Source organism: Pituophis catenifer, unplaced genomic scaffold, assembly GCF_029215685.1.
Source record: "Pituophis catenifer annectens isolate HBS135680 unplaced genomic scaffold, rPitCat1.0.hap2 SCAF_8, whole genome shotgun sequence".
Taxonomy (NCBI): Eukaryota; Metazoa; Chordata; class Lepidosauria; order Squamata; family Colubridae; genus Pituophis; species Pituophis catenifer.
The window spans coordinates 71158668-71181923 of NW_027256888.1; the positions used below are offsets into that span (position 1 = coordinate 71158668).

Here is a 23256-nt window from a genome sequence, read left to right on the forward strand (position 1 = left end):
ATTTACAGTGAATTCCTCTCCGGCAAAGTCTTTCCTCTCCCACAGTCTTTCAAAATAGTTCACAATGACCGACCTTTATCAGGCTTGGAGAGTGGTCAGGCCGATATCTTTCAGATGCCGCAATACTTGGCAAGAATGCAGAAATGAACTAATTGTCTCTGTTAGGGTGTGTGTAAAAAGTATTTGTTGCTTGTGCAACGAGCAGAGCAGAAACACACAGGGAAGGAGATAAACGTGTAGCTCGTGTGAGAAAAATACTTTATATACAAGATAAGAAGCAGTCTCGGTGTAAGTAAAACAGTCCAAGGTCATAAACAGTAATATCAGTCCAGTAAGTATCTTCCCTTACCAAAGCAAACAGACCTTAGTAACTCTCGGTATACAGTACCATATACCAATCCAGTCTAACACCAATCAGCAGAAAGACGCAGGAAGCAACAGTAACAGGATCAATCAGGAAGAAGGAATGCTTCTCTGTGCTGCTTATTTATGCACTGTAGCCTAATTGCAGGGTTCAGCAAACCCTGATTACGTGGCTCAGTTGTTTCTTAAAGAAACAGATATATTGCCTGACCAACAAGTTAGGAGTAAGCTACAAGCTGAACCTAACAGTCTCCTGCAAACACCCCTCCCCTTTCGCTCCTCTTTTATTCCCTATGGGAGGGGCCCTTCATCGTCCACCTGTGGCCTTACTCCCAAGTCGACCCTTGTTCTTTAGCTGTTCCCTTCTGTTGTGACCCCGACTCCTGAGCCTGTCCTCATGGAGGAAGAGGACTCAGAAGGTGATGGGGAGGAACTGACAAGGCTTCCCTCTCCAGGACCCTCCTTTCTGGCAATGCCTCAGGTTCCATCCGAAGGCCAGGAGGAACAGCCTGGGATGTGCCAGGAGGAAGGCATATCGGAGCACCAATTGATAGGGAGCGAGGATGATGAATCCTGGCTTGATCCCAGGCAGCGTTGGAGGAAGAAGCGTGCGCAGCAACGGAAGAGGCGTGGCAGGGCCAGAGATTGAGCTGAGTCACAGAGCCACGCCCCACCAGGAATAAAAGTGGGTGGGATTGCTCTTCAGGCTTTGCGACGGACAAAGTTAAACCCTGAAAGTCACATCGTGATCTCTGAAATTCGGCTTGGATATATTTTGGACTGAACATTGACTAAACTCTTGTCTCATGGATAATTTGTTGCTCCTGGAATGGACTGAAGATAAGTCCTCTTCTGCTTTATGGGAGTGAAAACGGTCTTGGCAGGCATTCGGCAGTTTGCTGCCAAAACCTTGGTCTGCCAAGAATTCTAATCTGTTTACCTAATAAAATATTGGCAGGCATGCTTGGTATTATGTTTGCCTGTGTGAGGAAGGGGGACAGAACACCTTCATCAGGCAACTCTACGCATGCGCACACTGGGAACAGGCTCCAGCTGTTCGTCTACCTCACTGATGTCTGACTCCGAAGGTAGCTGATAACTGTCGGATGGCCCTGGCCTCATCTCTGCCTCTGATGCAGATCACTCGTCAGAGCCTTCCCCAGACTCCAGGGCTGGCCCATGTTCCTCCCCAACCTCCTCACTGTCCAAATCTGCTGCCAGCTCTGCTGGCCACTGATGATGTGGAGTGGCTGTTCCAATAATTACCCCATTACTATATCTGGAGTTTGCTATCTTTATTTCAATCTCTACAGCATTTAGACGGGCTCAGAAATTGGAATGTATGGATTATCGGCTTTAAATCCTTCTTGTCTGTAGAAACTCAAATGCTGAAATTAGCTATATTTTGTGATATGTAGCTGTTTTTCAGTGCGCGGTATGGATCCTTCATGTGCAGTACAGGCAGTCCTCGACTTATGACCATAATTGAGCCCAAATTATCTGTTGTTAAGTGAGACATGTGTTAAGTGAGTTTCCCTCCAGTTTACAACCTTTCTTGCCACAATTGTTAAGTGAATCACTGCAGTTGATAAGTTAGTAACCCGGTTGTTAAGTGAATCTGGCTTCATCATTGACTTTGCTTGTCAGAAGGTCGCAAAAGGGGATCCCATGACCCCGGGACTCTTCAACCGTCATAAATATGAACCAGTGACTGAATTTTGATCACATGATCATAGGGATGCTGGAAAAGTCATAACTGTGAAAAACAGTCATAAGTCACTTTTTCCAGTGCCGTTGTAACTGTGAAGAGTCACTAAATGAACTGTTGTAAGTTGAGGACTACCTGTACTGGGTAAGAGAATTTTACAATTTTGCCATGCCACCTAGCAAAAAATGTAATCTTCGAGCGTTTGCTTCAGATCATTTCTATGCATTTAACGAAGCATGAGAAAAGAACATTCTACCCATGCTGTATCTTAATCTTTCAAAACACTTCATGGAATTTGGACAATTTGCATTATCATTTTCACCCTCATCGACTTACCTTCCATGATTGTCAGAGGATCTTCTACTTTGGGACGGAGGATGTTGGGGCCAAACACGGTCGCCAGATTTTGCACACTCATTTTGTTGACTCCAGAATAGGACTGAACTTCATCCAGGAATCTATTCAGACATTCAAGGAACCAGGGGTAGGTAGGACAGGAGGAAAGTGAAAGTCCAGTATTCAGTCATATATGATGACAGGATCTCATTAGATAAGGTAAAGGTAAAGGCTCCCCCGCACAAGCGTGCTAGTCGTTCCCAACTCTAGGGGGTGGTGCTCATCTCCGTTTCTAAGCCAAAGAGCCAGCGCTGTCTGAAGACATCTCCGTGGTCATGTGGCCGGCATGACTCAACGCCAAAGGCGCACGGAACGCTATTACCTTCCCACCAAAGGTGGTCCCTATTTTTCTACTTGCATTTTTTACGTGCTTTCGAACTGCTAGGTTGGCAGAAGCTGGGACAAGTAACGGGAGCTCACTCCATTACTCAGCACTAGGGATTTGAACTGCTGAACTGCTGACCTTCTGATTGACAAGCTCAGCATCTTAGCCACTGAGCCACCGCGTCCCTATTCTCATTAGAGAAATCACGCTAAATAGAATTAGGAATCGCATACATAAATTCTCTTGAACTGGACTCCCTGTTCTATTCTCTGGAGCTGCTTTTATATTGGAAGCAGAGAAAAGACACAGAAAATATCTTTGGTGAAGAAATGGAGAAAGACAGATAATCCCTGAAGGAGGAACAGAAGATTAAAAAAAAAAACCTTATTCTCCAAGGATTGATCTGATTCTCATCTTTGAAACACCCATTGGTGCAATTGATTATATTTTGTCCACAGAAAATTTCCTTGCTTGAATTTGGAAAAAAAAGAAAAGAAAAGAAATGAAGTCAAAAGGAAACAAAGATAAAAATTAGAAAATTTCCGCTACCGGTTCTCCGAACTGCTCAAAATTTCTGCTACTGGTTCTCCGATCTACTCAAAATTTCCACTACCAGTTTTTCGAACTACTCAAAATTTCTGCTACTGGTTCTCAGAACTACTCAAAATTTCTGCTACCTGTCAGAACCTGCTGGATTTCACCCCTGACCCAGATCTATGACTTAGTCTAATTCCCATCTAATGCATCTCACTGAAATCAATGGAACATACATCTCGACTAAGTTTCAGTTATAAATCTAAGGACAAAGCTTTATTACCATTTTTATAAATCCTTATATGTTTTTATTTAATCAATTATTTCCCCCCCATATTTCTGAACTGCACATCTCCCTCAAAAATGATCGCCCTCGTTTTTATACACCCTTCCTTTCCAAAAGCAGAACGCCAATAACATGTAAAAGAATCAATGCAAATGTTATTGTACCGGCACAAAAATGCTTTTCTAATGTTCCAACCACCTGCTCATCCAATAACACAGTTTTGTTGAGTGTTTGTCGTGATTCCCTTCTAGCTAGGATAAGCCATGCTGCTTTCTGGAGGGACTGGATCACAACTTCCATCATTTTTGGTAAGAAGACTTTGCTGTAGAGCAGCGGTGTTAAATTTGATTTCATTGAGGGCCGCATCAGGGTTGTGTGTGACCTCAGGGGGCTGGGGTGGGTGTGGCCAGGGTGGGCGTGGCCAGCCCAACATCACTCGTGTTGGGGGCACCTGTGGTGGCCAAGTGCTAAGATAGGACTTCCCTCAGATCCTCCCTCACTCTCATTATATTCTTCCTTCCTCCTTCCCTCCCTCCCTCCCTCCCTTCCTTCCTTTCTTCCCTCCCTCCCTCCCTCCTTCCCTCCCTTCTTTCCTTCTTTTTCCTTCCTTGCTCTCTTCCCATCTTGCCTTCTTTTTCTTTTTCTTTGTCTTCCCTCTTTCCCTTTCTCCTTTCCTGTCCCTTCTTGCATGCTCAAATGCAAAAGGGGAAACATTTCTCCTTTTGTTTTGTTTTTAGTTTGTTTTGCTAGCCTTCCGCCAGCGAAAAGGGAAAGACCGGCCCACGGTGCCTCTGACAGTGAAAACAGAACCCCATGTAGCCCTCCCAAACTCAGTTTTTGCTGGCAGAGGCACCGTGGGCTGGTCCTTCGCTGTTTCGAGGGCAGCCCCACGGGTCAGATCTAAGCACCCTGGGGGCCAAATCTTCCCCCTAGGCCTTGAGTTTGACACCCCTCTTGTAGAGGATGATGGTAACCACAATCAAGCCTATCTGAAGACCATTAGATTAAACATCATAGCATTGCAGTCCAGGTAATCATAATCTGGGAAATTACTACATCTTGCTAAATATGGAGCCTGGATAGCTCAACAGACAGAGCTCTGTAATTTAACACCAGCTGTCTGCAATTAAAGTAAAATCGAATCCCGCCAGGCTCAATCCTGGATAGCCTTCCATCCTTTCTAAGGTAGGCAAATTGAGGACCCAGTTTGTGGGGGCAATAAGCTGACTTTGTATAAATATAGAAAAGTATGAAGGCTATTGCTTAACGCATTGTAAGCCTCCTTGAGTCTCCAGAGAAGGGCGGCATATAAATCAAATTAAAATAAATAAATAAATAAAATAGAAGTGGGTGGAACTGCTAGATTTCATCGATGTAATATATCCTGATATGATGGCCCTGGAGGGCTCAACATTTCCAGCCAATGCTCAGAGATTGTAGCAGGGTGAAATGCTCCCGGTTTGGACCGGATCAACCGATCCGGTAGCGATGGCAGCGGGTAATTCGTAGAACCGGTAGCAAAAATCCCTCCCCCTCCCACACCCAGCTGAGCTGCGCGATCTTCAGCTGAAGAGGTTGTTAAAAACATGCTTTTAAAAGGCTCTGGCGATCCCAGCTGGGTTGCCTGATCATCGGAGGCTTTTTTTTCTTTTAAAAGCAAAAAAAAAATGCTTTTAAAAGAAAACAAAAGCCTCCGATGATCAGGCAATTCAGTTGGGATCGTCGGAGGCTTTTAAAAGCATTTTTTTAATAACCTCTTCAGCCGAAGAGGTTGTAGAAAAAATGCTTTTAAAAGTAAAAAAAAAAAAAAAAGTTGGCCACGCCCACCCAGTCACATTACCCCCCCCACCAAGCCACGCCCACAGAACCGGTAGTAACAAATTTTACATTTCATCACTGGATTGTAGTCTCCATATACCGTAGCCTCTCATACTTGTAATAAGGATTCAGAGACCAAAATAAATAAATAAATAAAAATCAACTAGTCTGCAATTATCCTAATGAAAGTGCTGTAAACAATTGAGCTGTCTAATGATATATGGCGCACAGGCATAGTATGGTTTGTTTTTTTGTTTTTGGATCAGGATGATTTACCTGCAAATGTACTTGAGTAGATTAAAGTTGACGAGCGGCAAATTCTTCACTTGCTTTGCTAATTCATTCAGTCCCTGTGTGAATATGTTAAAAAAAAAAAAAAAAAAGTGAAAATGGAGAAATATCCAGCACCCATGCAAATAATTAGGAACTAAATTCAGATAGAAATCCCCAGATAAGGGTACTAACATCAATCCAAACTGAGAGACCAAACTCACCGTTTCCTTTTCTTTGCTGAGCATTTTGGCACAGGAGAGAAACTCTTCATATTTGGAATATGGGATAACCGGCTCCGGCAACTCCCTGAGGTAGAGTTTCAACAACGAGGCCACTGTGTGTACATCTGTATTTCTGCAGGAATGGAAGAGAAAATATCCAGTTGTAAACGTAAGATTAGATCTCGGAACACCTCGTATCCATTTCAGACCTCTTTGGATGCTTCTAAAGCAGGGGGGATCAAACTTTATTTCATTGAGGGCCGCATCAGGGTTGTGTTTGACCTCGGGGGGGGGGCAGGCTGGATGTGGGCAGGGTGGGCATGGCCAGCTTGACGTCACTCATGTTGGGGACACCTGTGGTGGTCTGAGTGACAGGAAAAACGGGCTCCTGAGCTCCGTTTTCGGCTGCGATAGCCTCCTGCAATCCTCTGCCAGTGAAAATGGAGCTTGTGAGGGCTACACGCGGCCCTCACAAGCTCCATTTTCATTGGCAGAGGCACTGTGGGCCGGTCCTTTGCTGTTTCCAGGGTGGCCCCGCGGGCCACATCAAAGCACCCCACAGGCTGGATTCGGCCCCCAGGCCTTGAGTTTGACACCCCTGTTCTAAAGCAAATCATATTACCTATTCAGAAAACCTATGTACAGCTAGTCCTCAACTTACAACAGTTCATTTAGTGACTGTTCGAAGTTACAATGACGCTAATTAAAGTGAATTATGACTGTTTGCACACTTACGCATGCATCCCTGTGGTCCAATGATCAAACTTCCAGCACTTAGCAACTGACATGTATTCCTTGACTTATGACCATAACGGAGTCTGCCCTCTTGTGGTTTTAAGTTGTGTTGGTCATAACACAGGTCACACACGTGACCGGCTTAATCTTACAGCCTTTTTTGGTTGTAAGACACCATGGTCCTAAAGTGAAAGCATTGCTTGCTCTGGGCCATTTTTGCTGCAATGTTTTGGCAAAAGCTTCATCAACTGTGGTCATCTGAGCAGGACACTGCAAATAGTCATAAATTCAGGCCAGCTTCTGAGTGCCCAGAATGCAGTCATGTGATCCGGGGGGGTGGGGGCTGAGGATGGCAGTGACCATCAGAACTTTGAATTCAGGTTGTAAGTACCTTTTGGGGGGTGGGGATCCTTAGTGACTTCGAATGGTTGGTGAGTGACTGATCATAAGTCAAGGACTAAAGTCCCCATCAAGTTGAATTAAGAGACACAATGATTTCATAAAACTTTTCACGTCCATACAGAGTTACAACAACAGTTCAGAGGTGGCTTACTATTGTCTTTTTCTAACTGACTTTTTTTTTTTGCTTACAGTGTAGTAGTCTATACTTCTGTAGCAGGGGTGAAATCCAAAATTTTTCCCTACTGGTTCTGTGGGCGTGGTTTGGTGGGTGTGGCAGGGGAAGGATATTGCAAAACCTCCATTCCCACCCCACTCCGGGGAAGGATACTGCAAAATCTCCATTCCCTCCCCTCCTGGGGGGAAGGATATTGCAAAATCTCCATTCCCCCCCCACTCTGGGACCAACCAGACATGGTATTTGCCGGTTCTCCGAACTACTCAAAATTTCCTTTACCGGTTCTCCAGAACCTGTTAGAACCTGCTGGATTTCACCCCTGCTCTGTAGTGTATTTCCAAAAGATTCCAAACCAAATCCTAAATTCTTCTGATATCACTTTATTTTTGAGATTGGAAAGTCAGCTAATTTTCTATCATGAAAATTACAATTAGTGTCACTAAATCGGGTGACCCCAGGAAAAACCAAAATATCAACCAACCAACCAATCAATCAATCAATCTTTTTTTCCAGTAAGGCAGATAGCCGCGATGGCACACTACTGCAGGTTACTTCAGCTGACTGCTAGCTGCAGTTCGACAGTTCAAATCTCACCAGGCTCAAGGTTGACTCAGCCTTCCATCCTTCTGAGGTCAGTAAAATGAGGACTCCGATTGTTGGGGGTAATATGCTGACTCTGTAAACCGCTTAGAAAGGACTGTAAAGCACTGTAAAGCGGTATATAGGTCCAAGTGCTATTACTATTGCTATAGCTAAAGCCTTGGAAAATATGCTGGCTCCCTCTAGGCCCACTAGATGGTGCTCTTGTAAAATAAGACGGTAGAAATTGTAAGCTCAAAGTTTATTTATTCATGGCAGGGAATTACTGTTATACTGAATTTAATGGCCACCTTGAAGGCAGGATTTAAGTACATGGAATCATATGTGTTCTTTAATTTTTAAAAGAAGAACTTCCTGGAATGAAAGCTGAGACAGAATCATATTTCAGTAGTGAGGAATCCTCTGCTCTCGGATATTATATGATAGCTGAAAAAGAGGAATTGCATCACCAGAAGGAGATAAAACATAAAAGAAAAACCATTTCCCCCCAAGTTAAAAACACTCTACATGGAGTACACATATTCTAATTTACTGGCTTGACACTGTGGGTTGTCAGTCGTGGTTTATGGCATAGTATGGCATGCATGAACTAAGCCACTATGGCTTATTCGAAAATTGATGAAATACAGCATGGCTTATGGTGAGCCTACAATAAGGATAGCATGACCTTGAGAAAATACGCTATACAATTTCCATGAATACCAAGACTGTTGCTGACATGACAAAGCTCACAAATATTTCCAGAGACACCAGGTGAGAGATGCCTTATTAGAGATTTGGATGAAAATTGAAAGAAATTTCTATACAAAAATCCCCAGATGGATATCTACTATGGAAGCAATGGTCTACCCTAATTTAATTGATTTACAAAGAATAGTAACATATAAAGAGCTTCTAGAAGGGCAAGGGAAATTTAAATCTAATCAGGGATTAACAACACAGGGAATTAAAATAGAACGGTGGCCTTACCTACAGATTCAAACAAGATATAAAAAAGATTCAGAACAACTGAATTGAAATTTTTCAATTTTAAACAAAAATTCCTGGCTTTAAATGGCTCTCATCTGTGAATTACGCACAGCCATCTCAGGTTGCTTCATTCCTCACGAAATATTAAATTGAACTTGTTTCATATCCCCTACGTCAAGTTCTTTGGCCAAAACCATTACAAAATATGTATTAAAAAATATGTGTGTAAGACTCAGGGCCATCTTTGGAGAAGGGACAGAATCTGCAAGATGGTGGGTGTTGAATCTTTATTGAAGACCTATCACTTTTATATCAAATTCATCAGGTAGGATATGGATCACCCATGCCTGCCCTCTGGCAAATTTTATATGTACACTGGACACCTTTAGTAGGACTGCTAACTATTAAATGCATTAAGTAGTGTCTACTGATTTTAGCTAAAGCACCTTTTTCGTAACAGTATTCCGATGCATCCTGCTTCTCTTTCTCTTCTAATGTACCAACATGAAATTCGACCCATAACTGAGCTCTGTGAAATGCATTAATTGGAAAACTATCACCGGGCAGCTTTTAAGCCAAGCTGAATTTTTGTACAGAAACTCATTTTGCCAAAGTAATATTATTACACGGCTGCTTCAAAATTACCAGGGAGTATTGAACAATGACTGCTATTTTCTAAATTAGATTGATTTCCTCTCCATTTTCTGTGTAATTCAATGTTTTGCTCCTTTTTAACAGAAGCTACCCATTATATGTTGGCTAGCTGAACACATAAATATCCCCCCACCATTTTGAAATTTCAATTCATCTGGGCCATAGCTTAAGAGAATTGTGTATGGTATCTGGAGTTTTGTGGCTGGCATTTAACAGAATAAGAGAGTTGGAAGGAATCTTGGAGGTCTTCTGGTCCAACCCCCTGCAAAAGCAGGAGACCATGTACCATTCCAGACAAGTGGTTGTCCAGTCTCTTCTTAAACGCCTCCAGTGATGGAGCAACCACAAGTTCTGAAGGCAAACTGTTCCACTGGTTAATTGTTCTAACTGTCAGGAGTCTTGGTAGTACAGTGGTCTAAAGCACCCTGTTATTAAGACCAGCTGCCTGCAATTACTGCAGGTTCAAATCTCGCCAGACTCAAGGTTGACTCAGCCTTCCATCCTTTCTAAGGTAGGTAAATTGAGGACCCAGTTGTGGGGGCAATAAGCTGACTTTGTATAAATATACAAAAGGATGAAGGCTATTGCTTAGCGCATTGTAAGCCGCCCTGAGTCTCCAGAGAAGGGCGGCATATAAATCAAATTTAAAAAAAAAAAAATTCTCCTCAGTTCTAGGTTGCTTCTCTCCTTGATTATTTTCTACCCATTGCTTTTTGTCCTGCCTTCTCGTGCTTTGGAAAATAGGTTGACCCCCTCTTCTTTGTGGCAGCCCCTCAAATATTGGAACACTGCTATCGTGTCACCCCTTGTTCTTTTTTTCACTAGACTAGACAAATCCAATTCCTGCAACCGTTCTTCAGATGTTTTAGCCTCTAGCCTTCTAATCGTCTTTGTTGCTCATTTCTACACTCTTTCCAGAATCTCTACATCTTTTTTATAATATGGTGACCAAAACTGGATGCAGTATTCTAAGTGTGGTCTTACTAAGGCTTTATAAAGCAATACTGATACTTCACGTGATCTTCATTCTATCCCTCTGTTAATGCAACCTAGTGATTTTTTTTAAAAAAAAAGTCCCTTGGTTTTAGGGACTCAGAGGGAGACCTAACCAGAGGCAACAGGTTTCTGTTGTGGCCCGCCGGCAACTAGCAGAGTTGGCAGCAGAGTCAGATAGTGAGGAGGTTGTGGAGGAACATGGGCCAGTCCTGGAGTCTGGGGGAGGCTTGGATGAGGGCTCTGCATCGGAGGCAGAGATGGGGCCAGGGCCATCTGGTAGTTATGTGCTGCCTCTGGAGCCTCCAGAGTCTGACATCAGTGAGGCAGAAGAACAGTGTGAGCCTGTGCCCTGTTGTGGCCCCGCCCTCTGAGCCTATCTCATCGGAGGAAGAAAGCTCCGAACATGAGGAAGAGGAGTCAGCCAGGCCTCCCTCTCCAGGCCCCTCCTCTCTGGCACTGTCTCAGGTGCTGGCCGAGGGAGAGGAGATTAGCCAGGAGCCAGGTGTCTCGGATGAGAGCGAAGGAGAGCCATCATTCCTGGATGCACGCCAACGAAGGCATGATAAACGGTTGCAGCAGTTAAGGAGGTGTGCTAGGGATTAGAACTGAGTCACTGGACCACACCCCAGAGACTATATAAGAGAGGGTGGTGGCTGGTAAAACTCCGTGATGAACAAAAACGAACTTTGGCTAGTCACTTGAACAACGTCTGAAGCTGCCGAAAAGGATTTTGTTTTGCTGGACTATTTGCAATGCGTATGTAATTTTATGTTATCTGTTGCAGTAAAAGCTCTTGGCAGACGGTGATTATATTGCTGCCAAGTTTGAGATAACGACCTGTGTGTGTGCCAAGTACTTTCTTAACCCTCGGCTGGCTGTGTTTGTGTGTGTGTGTGGACGGGGACAGATCATGCCCAGTGTGCGCATGCGCAGAGCTGCCTGAAGGCAAGAACAATTAAGAAAAAAAAGGGCGACTCGGGAGCAAGGCTTGGAGTTGATTGGTCCCTCCCATAAGACATAAAAGAGGAGCAAACAGACGTGAGCCTTTGCAGGAAGCAATTTGTTCATATAGTCGGTTCAAGCTCTGAGAAGTCCTGCTTGACTCTGTGCTACATTTGGCCTTGCAAAACCTAATTGGCAATTAGGTCTGTGGCAGCGTTTCAAGGGAGATAAAGATGGGTGCTTATCAACATTACCCTGAACGACTGTGTCAACTCGAGCAGGCATCTGTCGGAATCTGCACAGACTGTTTGTGAATCGTTATGGGCTGTGAATGACTATAATTCACAGCCGTCTCAATAAACGAGGTTTTTTGGGGACTAAGATTGTGCTGTAATCCTAGGTCAGAACAGATTCCTCTCCTTTTCTAATGATATGTGAGATAGACTCTGAGAGATAGGGTGAAGAGATGCTGCCTAGAACACGGTCAGATAAAAGAGGGCATGGCGTGCAGCTGCATAATGGGTGGAAAAAGAGTCTCAGAAGAGACCTTCCCTAGCTTCACATGCTGTAAAGGAGACAGCAGAAGATTTGCACTTTTAGACCTGCAAGATTTTTTTTCAATGTAGCCTTACAATAACGTAAGACTACATTATAAGGTAAGCTCATCTGGTTATATCACCTATGTCACTTGGGAAGACTGACATCTCTACAAAGTGTTTTATGCTCTCAGCGCAAGGCAAAGAGAGAGAGGCATAAGGATTCTATGTTTGTTAGGAGAGAATTTAGAACTAGGATGAAATTCCTGACAGTTGGAACAATTAATCAGTGCAACAACTTGCCTCCAGAGATTGTGGATATTCCAACACTGGACTCCCAAGGGTGCTTTTGCAAGAGGCAACTGGACTTTCTGGTTTTTCCTTGAAGATGTTTCGCTTCTCATCCAAGAAGCTTCTTCAGTGACGACAGACGCATATTCAACTTACCCTTAGGAGCTGCTAGATTGTAATGTTTCTGATACAGAGATAGAATTTAGGAAACAAGAGAAACACCCAGGACCTGGGATAGAATCATTCTGTTGTGACTCCAACCCCCGAGCCCATCTTATCGGAGGGAGAAGACTCCGAAGGTGAAGGAGAGGAGTTGGCCAGGCCTCTCTCTCCAGGACCCTCCTCTCTGGCAATGCCTCAGGTGTCTCCCGAGGGAGAAGAGATTGGAGCCAGGTATCTCTGAACAGTCGCAGTCGAACAGTGATGGAGATAAGTCTTGGCTGGATCCACGCCAGCGTCAGAGAGACAAGTGCACGCAGCAGAAAAGGAGGCATGCCAGAGATTAAGCTGAGCCACTGGACCACAGGGGATAAAAGGGAGTGTGGTGGCCATTCAGGCTCTGTGATGGACAAAATTAAACAACTAGTGAGTCGCATTGTATCTCTGAAACTACGTTATCTGCCTGCCTTAGATTTAATACGGACTGGACTTGACAATTCTTTAACTTTGTGTATTTGTTTTGGTTTATCTGACGGAGGAGGAACACCTCCCTCTGTGAGTAAAGTTCTTGGCAAGCAGCTACTGGGTTGCTGCCAATCCTGTTATCGAAGGAATTTATTGTCTGCAAGTTTTATTTAACCCTTGGCTGACTGTTTGTGTGCGTGTGTGAGACGGGGACAGAACACATTCTTTCATAATTTTGAAATGTGTTGCCTTTCTTGTTTTAATTCACCTTCCCGTGAATGTAAATTATAACACAAGAGCTAACTGGGAACATGCCGTTGATGGACACTTGTGGTCCAGCAGTTGGAAAAGAACACGATATTACTAGATTTTGCTTACTTATTCCACCAGTGTTAAATCTTGAATCTTAAAGAAATGATGCATTTTGACCATTCATACTTGCATTCAAAGTGAATGAAGCTTTTGAAGGTGCACCTGCAAAAGCTGATAACTAGCCAGGGTACAAGTTTACTGAACATTTAATTAGATTGATCTATATGGATGGAAAGCAACAAAAGAGAGCCATGGCAACACAGTTATGTTTTGTGCGACAGCCTGCTGGTGCATGTTTCAGGTAATTGCACATGGTATTAATGATCTGAACAAGCGACTTTCCATTTCCAAAAGCATAAGAAGCTTTGAAGTATAGGAGATGCAGAGTGTTCAGTCAAGGTGGCCTTGATTTCAAATCCTTCTTCAGAAGATGACGTTGAGATGGGCATTATGTTTTAGATTAATCCTAACTTCTTTTAGTTGTTGAGAGCATGCAAAAACATCACACTGATGACTCAGAAAAAGACAGAGAAAAAGCTAGGATACAATGTAATAGAGCATGATAAATACTTCTGGTTTTCTGATCACTTTCCATATGTAAACCTATGGATCTCTTTGCCTGGATCACACTTTATAATAAATCTGGCAATCCTATTCTCACAATGAGAGTTCTTGCAAGAGCACAAGGCTGCTACATTCTGGCTCTTATTGGGTTAATTTCAGTGGTGGGTTTCAAAATTTTTTACTACCGGTTCTGTGGGTGTGGCTTGGTGGGCGTGGCATGGCTTGGTGGGCATGGCAGAGGAAGGATACTGTAAAATCTCCATTCTCTCCCCACTCCAGGGGAAGGTTACTGCAAAATCCTCATTTCCTCCCGATCAGCTGGGACTCGGGAGGCAGAGATTAGATGGGGGTAGGGCCAATCAGAGATGGTATTTACCAGTTCTCCGAACTACTCAAAATTTCCGTTACCGGTTCTCCAGAATTGATCAGAACCTGCTGAAACCCACCTCTGGTTAATTTCCACAATGTCACTTCAATTTTAGATTTTATGCAGGTAAGATTATAGGGATTTAAGACATACATTTCAAAGTTTGTGACCAAATCTAATAACGTTGAAGCACCCAAGAACATGTGCTATTACCAACACAATGCAGTATTTCAATTAATGGCAGAACTTAAACTGTGTTGTGTTCATCTGATACTCAGTATTATTGAGATTTCTTGGCGGTAGACTCCATATGCGGAATTATCTCAATTCCTGGCAAATAGATGGGGAAGAAATGGAGGTAGTGACAGATTTTATTTTCCTGGGCTCCAAGATCACCGCAGATGGGGACTACAGCCAAGAAATTAAAAGACGCTTGCTCCTGGGGAGGAAAGCTATGGAAAATCTAGATAGCATACTAATAAGCAGAAACATCACCCTGCCAACAAAAGTGCGTATAGTCAAGGCTATGGTTTTTCCAGTTGCAATGTATGGTTCTGAAAGTTGGACCATAAGAAAGGCTGAGTGTCAAAGAATTGAGGCCTTTGAACTATGGTGCTGGAGAAGACCCCTGCGAGTCCCTTGGACTGCAAGGCGATCAAACCAGTCAGTCCTAGAGGAGATCAACCCTGACTGCTCTTTAGAAGGCCAGATCCTGAAGATGAAACTCAAATGCTTTGGCCACCTAATGAGAAGGAAGGGCTCACTGGAGAAGAGCCTAATGCTGGGAACGATTGAGGGCAAAAGAAGAAGGGGCACGGCAGAGAATGAGGTGGCTGGATGGAGGCACTGAAGCAGTAGGTGTGAGCTTAAATGGTCTCCAGGGGATGGTAGAGGACAGGAAGGCCTGGAGGAAAGTTGTCCATGGAGTCGCAATGGGTCATACATGACTTCACAACCAATAACAACATTATTATTATTATTATACTCTTCCAGTCAAACATCCGCAATCTCAGTTGGCTCACTCTTAAATTCTTCTGAGACCTACTTTTTCTGGAACCTTGGAAAGTTATTCCCATGTAAATATTAATAACATTATTGGTGACAGCTCAAATATTTCCCTAGTCCAAAAATCTTCCCAATTCATGTAGCAATAACAATCAGAGAAGGGTCGAAAAGAAATTTCCTTCCCTTAAAAAAATCTTTAAAAAATAATATTACTTTCACAAACCATAAATCTTCCAATCGATTTCCTGTTTATTACTGAAAGTTTATATACCAAAAAAAAGATGGTATTTCTAAAACATAAGCTCAAATTATCATTTCACTGGCTTCTCAAATAATATTGTAATGGAATATATGTTTGAGCAGCAACTATTCAGCAATTGACAGAAACTATTCTGTCTTTCTTCAGGAAAGATGGAAAAGGGACTGTAAATTGTTATAATTGATATAGTTGGAGCCTGTGTTAAAATCTCCACTCAGCCATAAAGTAAACTACACATATACCTGTATAGTACTGGCCAAAATTGTGGAAACCTTTTGGGAAAAGTGTATTTTTGAGGTTTGATGACTAATAACACCACTTTTTTTTTTTTTTTGAGTTTCAAGATAATCCTATTCCACTGCTGGAATGGCCTGGGAATAACCCAGATCTTAACCCAATTGAAAAGCTATGGAGCCAACTAAAGAAACTTGTTAGTCAGAAGCAACCCAGCAATAAAACCCAGTTAATAGAATTAACCATTCAATCTTGGTTTCACATTATAACAGCTGCAGAACTAAAAGACTTGGTTCACTCCATGGGAAGACGTTGTAAGGCCGTAAGACATGCTAAAGGTTACCCAACTAAGTATTAACTGACATGGGGATAATTTTTGTATATCTCGTTTTTTTCTACATGTTTCACTTTTTTTCTTTATACTGTAACTGCTATTCTAATAGCAAATCCTTCATAAAAGTTATTGCATTGCATTCTTGATTAAATTATCTTTCCATTGATATATAATTTTATGGTACTACTCCAAAAAAAAGTGGTGTTATTAGCTAGTTTTAGAAAATACACTTTTCCCAAAAGGTTTCCACAATTTTGGCCAGTACTGTAGTTTCTCTCTCCCAACTTGACTTACCTCACAGTTATGACATGATGATAAAACAGGATAGAAAATGTCTTCCCTGAATTTCTTCAGGGATACGGTGAAAATCAAATAACTTGCAACCATTCAAGGCTGTAGATACAAATACCCTACTAATCCACAGAAATGGTTTGCAGAGGTCCATCACTACCCTACTTTCAATATCTGTTGCAGTGTAATGTATTAGTTAGCACTCTAAGTAGTTCTTGCCCTGAATTCAAAAATTAAATCTCTCTCTGAGAGTCAGTCCTCAAATATGGGCAGCTCATATATACAACAAGTCATTTTAAAGATCTCTAAAATTATCCAGGCAGTGAGTATTTTTTTAAAAATATAGATTTGATTATTCTTATGCTGTTTTCAAATGTTGACTCTTATACATAGCCAGAATTGGTGGATTTGGGGATTATAAAGCTATGAATAAACAAAAACTAAATAAAAGTTTTGATTCTGTTGTGTTATGATAGTTACCTTATCTATTTTGTAGGTTAGGAAAGGAAGGGTATTAAGGCAGCTGGTAGGTAGGTAGATCCCTATTAATTGCCCTTCCTTTCATTAGTACTATTTCGTTCTTGCTTTCCATGTCAATGACCATCATTACTGCTTTCCTTTCAGCTTACCCCAGAATGTCTTTCTCCTTTATGTGCGACTCAGTAGACTCACAGTCCACCAGGTTATGTCTGGCTAGTTTAAAAAAAAAAAGGTTGAATTATAGAGTTTTTGCAACCTATTGCACCAAGCAAAATTTAAAAAGAAAAAGAATTATGTCCCATGCACTTCCATATTTCTGCTCACATGACACTTGGAACGTTTTACTAATTAATGTTTGCAAAGTGCTTTGAGGTTGTGTGATAAATTGTACTGCTAACCGGGAGCCAGCTATTTAATTATTAATTCTTCCAAGGGAGAATTTGCAAACCATTAACTAATCTGAGACTGGGAGCAACTTAAGTATACAGCTTATCCTGTGATGTTGGGTTCTCTGTCTTGCTTCTAATTTAATATGCACAATTCATTTCCTGAAGTCTTTGGCTGAAACTGGATAGAGAAATACAAAAATGCAGAGACAGCAGAACCTTGGACAGCAGCTACTTTCTGCCTGGCTTGGTCTATGCTACAAATCATTCATTAGGTCAGCCGATGTTCACTAAGGGCATAGAATTAGTGGATAGTAAGCACATCTCCAAAATTTCCATCTATCTGTTGATATTCTCTTTTCATGCTACACTTCATAGCTTCTCACCTAAGAACCTGCAGTTGCCACCAGATTCATGCTATAGTTGGTATCATTTTGCTGGTAGTCCGAGGAGCCAATAAAAGGAGAGACAGAGCAAGACAGAGAGAGAAAGAGAAAGAGAGAGACAGAGAGAGAGAGAGACAGAGAGAAAGAAAAAGAGAGAGAGAGAGAAAGAAAGAGAGACAGACATAGAGAGAGAGAGAGAAAGAAAGAAAGAAAGAGAAAGAGAGAGGGGGAGGGAGAGAGAGAGGGAGAGGGAGAGAAGCACTCCCTAATTTTTTCAGCCTGATTTTCAGACAGCAAAGTGTATGGTTGAGCATTGAAGAATCGATGCTTTCAAATTGTGGTGCTGGAGAAGATCCTTGAGAGTCTGTTGGACTGCAAGAAGATCAAATCAACCAACCCTAAAGGAAATCAACCTTGACTGTTCTTTGGAAGGACTGAAGCTGAAGCTCAAGTTCTTTGGCCACCAAATAAGAAGAGAAGACTCCTTGGAAAAGACTCTGATGTTGGGAAAGATGGAAAGCAAAAGGAGAAGGGGACGGCAGAGGAGGAGATGATTAGATAGCATCATCGACGCAACTAACATGAATTTGGGCAAACTCAGGGAGTCAATGGAGGAGGGGGGTCCATGGGACTGCGAACAGTCAAAATAGGAGTTGAATTGGACTGCCTTTAAATTCCATTTCAACTCTGATTCTGCAATGCAGCAATGTTCTAAATAAATGATGGTTACCAAATACAAGTTGAGTCACAGTCTTAATAAAAGTGGATGTAGAAAAGTGTAGACAACAGGTGTACAGTTGAAACATCCTTATGGATTCATAAAGGGATGCTTTATATTGTAACTCTGAAATGAAATGGACAATCCTGGCACTTGTAAGATGAAGAGACAATATATAGGGTTTTAATCCAACATTTGCGGTATCTTCATCAAAACACAAACAATTTGTGTTTTGTACACATTTTTTCGGAGTTAATAAATACAAGCAGTCGGAAAGATACAGTGGCCCACCCACCCTTCAGCCCACAAGGAGTTCCCTTGCGTTTCACCTTCCCCAACTGTATGCTTAACAAGGGTGAAATCCAGAGATGGTATTCAGCCGGTTCAGACTGGTTTGTCCGAACCGGTAGCGGAAATGAAATCACGTGTGGACCTGCCCAACTGCCCTGGCTCTACGCCTTCCTATTTAGGCACATTTTTGAGGCTGGGCGCATATGCAGAAGACGCGTGCGCCAGCAGCATACATGCGCGGAAGGCCAGACACATGCGTGGATGGGGATGTGCATGTATGGACGCACGCACGCGCGCTCACATTTGCGAACTGGTAGGGAAAGTAAGTGAATACCACCCCGATGAAATCTTGCATTTTCAGAAAGAAAATGTGAGCTTTGTTAACATCTCTAGCTCCTTAGCAGAGAATTTAAAAAAAAAACCCACACAATTAGAAGTTCCTAATTGTTGCACTGCTGAAACTAACATTCCTGCTCTAACTTCAAGGCACTCTTAAAACTGTAGCCAAAAACCAGTACATGCTTTAGCTGTGATGTCGTCTTCGTTAATGAGAATGTTCAAGTGGAATTGGTTTCAGTGTGCACGTTATTACTGCTTCTTGAATAGACATGCATTCAAACTCTAGGAAATATATGTCATAGTTTTGTTTACTGGGAAGATGCATATCAATATAATCAGACCTGCTTGAATTCAGTCCCACCTCTTCACACTCCAGTTAGAAAGCTATAACATGTTATGTACTGTATCAAAGCAAAACAATAAAAGAAGTCAACTGTGGAAACCCATAAAAATACAATTAAACAATAGACCGCTTTGAAGCAATCCTGATTATGAATACAGAGAGGTTCTAAGTATTTATATTCCGTTCTCCCTACATTGTATCGTTCATGGAATCCACCAGTGCTTTGTCTTCTTGCACACTGGATAATTTCCATGGGGAAGATTAAAAAAGTAAAGATATTGAAGATAAAGTAGTGAACTAAAAAACCCTAACATACAGTAGTGGCCCAAATTGTGGAAACCTTTTGGGAAAAGTGTATTTTCTAAAACTAGTTAATAACACCAGTTTTCTTTTTGGAGTAGTACCATAAAATTATACATCAATGGAAAGATAATTTAATCAAGAATGTAATGCAATAACTTTTATGAAGGATTTGGTATTAGAATAGCAGTTACAGTATAAAGAAGAAAAGTGAAACACGTAGAAAAAAACGAGACATACAAAAATTATCACCATGCTAGTTAATAGTTGGGTAACCTTTAGCATGAATGACGGCCTTACAATGTCTTCCCATGGAGTGAACCAAGTCTTTTAGTTCTGCAGCTGTTATCATGTGAAACCAAGATTAAAGGATTGCTTCTATTAACTGGGTTTTATTGCTGGATCGCTTCTGACTAACAAGTTTCTTTAGTCGGCTCCATAGATTTTCAATTGGATTAATGTCTGGGTTATTCCCAGGCAATTCCAGCAGTGGAATAGGATTATCTTGAAACTCCCCCCCCCCCCCAAAAAAAGTGGTGTTATTAGCCATCTAAGCTCAAAAATACACTTTTCCCAATAGGTTTCCACAATTTTGGCCACTACTATATAAACAAACTCACTGTTTAAAAAATACTTTCCACTCTTATGACTGTTGCAGTATCCCTATGATCAAAATTCAGATGCTTGGCAACTGACCGGTATTTATGATGGTTGCAGTGTCCCAGGATCTGACTTTCTGACAATCTAAGTCAATGGGGAAACGAGATTTGATTTACAACTGTGTTACTAACTGAACAACTGCAGTAACAAACGTGGCAAGAAAGGCTATAAAATGGAATAAAAGTCACTTAATAACGGTCTTGCTTAGCAACAGAAATCTTGACTCCACTGTGGTCATAAGTCAAGGACTACCTGTACCGAAGGACATTCGGGGACATTTAAAGTTCCCAGCATTGAATCTTCCTACTTAAATTTTGTATGTCTGTGAAAAACCAAAGGAATACTATTAGTGACTGCTGCCTCTACCTAAGATCTGTAAATGTCAATTAAAAAAAAAGAAAAAAGCTAAGGTGAGCAACAGGTAGCTGAACAGGTAACCTGGCATCCTGTGTCAACCAGTGGCTCTGTTGGGTTGCACGGGGTGAGTCTTAGACAAACAGACTTGTAGGATAAGATCCCTGATCAATTTTAAATTGCCAGTAAGGTACAGAAGTGAGAAGTTAAGTCCCTTAGGCTGAGTGATGGCCTTTTACACTTTTTCTTCTAGGAAATGAAGAAAATTAATGAAGGGTTATAACCACATTGGTATTTAAAAGGGGGGGGGAGACATAAAAAGTCCTCCCTATAATAATTATCAGTATTTGGGGGGGGGGAGAGGGGCATGATAAGTATAAAAAAAAGTGCGGAAAACAAAATATTGGGCACAAGAAATAAATGGCTACAGTAGCAGATGATTTGAAGATTAGCTTGGAAGTGTTTCTTGCCTGGTAAACTTAACTTTTTTTGTAAAGGGATTATCTTTCTTTTCTTTTCTTTCTCCAGTTAGCTATTCCCTACTCAGTCTGATGTTGTGCCTCTCTTCTCTTCTCTTCTCTTCTCTTCTCTTCTCTTCTCTTCTCTTCTCTTCTCTTCTCTTCTCTTCTCTTCTCTTCTCTCTTCTCTTCTCTCTCTCTTCTCTTCTCTTCTCCTCTCTTCTCTCTCTTCTCTTCCTCTTCTCTTCTCTCTCTCTTCTCTCCACCCCCATCCCATCCCACCCCTCTCCTTTCTCTTCTCTTCTCTTCTCTTCTTCTCTTCTCTTCTCTTTCTCTTCTCTTCTCTTCTCTTCTCTTCTCTTCTCTTCTCTTCTCTCTCTTCTCTTCTCTTCTCTTCTCTTCTCTTCTCTCCTCTTCTCTCCACCCCATCCCATCCCACCCCTCTCCTTTCTCTTCTCTTCTCTTCTCTTCTCTTCTCTTCTCTTCTCTTCTCTTCTCTTCTCTTCTCTTCTCTTCTCTTCTCTCCTCTCCTCTTCTCTCCTCTTCTCTCCACCCCCATCCCACCCCTCTCCTTTCTCTTCTCTTCTCTTCTCTTCTCTTCTCTTCACCCCATCCCATCCCACCCCACTCCACCCCGCCCACCCCTCTCCTTTCTCTTCTCTTCTTCTCTTCTCTTCCTCTTCCCTTCTCTCTCCTCTCCTCTTTTCTCTTCTCTTCTCTCCAACCCACCCCATCCCTCTCCTCTCTTCTCTTCTCTTCTCTTCTCTTCTCTTCTCTTCTCTCTCTCTTCTCTTCTCTTCTCTTACTCTTCTCTTCTCTTCTCTTCTCTTCTCTTCTCTTCTCTTCTCTTCTCCTCTCCTCTCCTCTCCTCTCCTCTTCTCTTCTCTTCTCTTCTCTTCTCTTCTCTTCTCTTTCTCTTCTCCTCTCCTCTCCTCTCCTCTCCTCTCCTCTCCTCTCCTCTCCTCTCCTCTCCTTTCCCTTGCCCCTCCCACTCCCTTCCCCTTTACTCTTATTTCACCTCCATCATTTCCTTCATTTTGGGAATTGGCCCTGCTGAAAGGAATGTGTGTTTGTGTTTATGTGTGTATGTGTGTTTGTGTGCTCTTTCATTTCTTCGTGTGAAACTGGGCTGTGTCTCAGAAAGAGATTGGTTGCCATATGCAGATAGAGAACAATTTTTGTAATTGGGACATTTCATTTTTCAAGAAATTAACTTTAATTGGTAGTTCTTAACTTAATTAGTGTATATTTGTTCTTGGCCCTACCCTTTTTTTGGGGGGGGGGGAAATGTATGCATGTACATGCAAATATGCGGACATGCACATATTTCAGGTGTGTGCAAATGATTAATTTCAACTGAAACTGGCAACTATATTTTTGTTCCATTTTATTTTAAAGAAGATAAGGGTACAATTCAGGACCGTTCTTTGCAAATACATGCCTTGTATGGGTGCCTGTAATTTGCCATAGCGTGAAAAGGTTGAGTAGCTTGTGCCTTCAGGCAAGTACAGAATAGCAGGTCAGAAAGACACTGGAACAGCAAAACTCTGCAAAGATTCTTTTGCCGACTTGTGTTTTCCTGCAAGGTCCATTTTTAAGAATAGCCACCACTTAACTGACAGTTGCTGAGCCCAGCAAAAATGTGCTTAATCTATACAATCGCAGGAGCTCAGCTGGAACTTTCTTTTCAGCATTATCTCTCTTGAGAAAACTCCTAGGCGTAGAATTGTTACAGAGTAAGGAGCGCACATCTGTACGAAAAAGGATTTCATATGGATATATTTTCACGCAAGCATTTCACTGTGGATTAAATTGATGCACAAACCATGTCAGGTCCAATTACAATGCCTAGAAGGTTAAACCACCAGCAGAGCTTATGAACTTCCAAACAGTGATTGATTCTTTCAACAAAAGATGGAGAAATGGGTTAAGACCAGTTGTGGGATTCAGCCAGTTCGCACCTATTCGGGAGAACCGGTTGTTGGAAGAAATCTTATTTTGTTTTTTTCCACTTTACAGGGCTAATCCTGTAAGGAAGGCAGGAAGGAAACATTCTGCTGTTGTTTCTAGACTAATCTTTATTGCCTTGTTTACAGAAACTGCCTCTTTGGTTAACCCTTATTACATTGTAACAGCTAAGGTGAAGCGCCCATCGACGTGAGTAATGTTGAGTTGGCCTCGTCCACACGGTCACATGACCACTGAGCCATGCTTACACAGATGGTCATTAGGGCAGAGAACCGGTTGTTAAATTATTTGAATCCCACCACTGGTTAAGACCAACATCTGGGTCACAGTTGACCTAGGGGAATTACATCTACCGGTAA

General features: G+C 42.1%; 1 protein-coding gene across 1 annotated transcript in view; it reads right to left on the minus strand.

Moving 5' to 3' along the window:
* ARHGAP24 (Rho GTPase activating protein 24) overlaps positions 1-23256 on the minus strand; it is a 51684-nt gene that overhangs the window by 16313 nt on the left and 12115 nt on the right. The window contains exons 2-5 of the mRNA XM_070949166.1: positions 16844-16907; positions 5925-6057; positions 5707-5780; positions 2408-2529 (exon numbers count right to left, since the gene is read on the minus strand). Of these exons, the coding sequence (XP_070805267.1) occupies positions 2408-2529; positions 5707-5780; positions 5925-6057; positions 16844-16907 (393 nt within the window). The remainder of the gene's footprint in view (positions 1-2407; positions 2530-5706; positions 5781-5924; positions 6058-16843; positions 16908-23256) is intronic.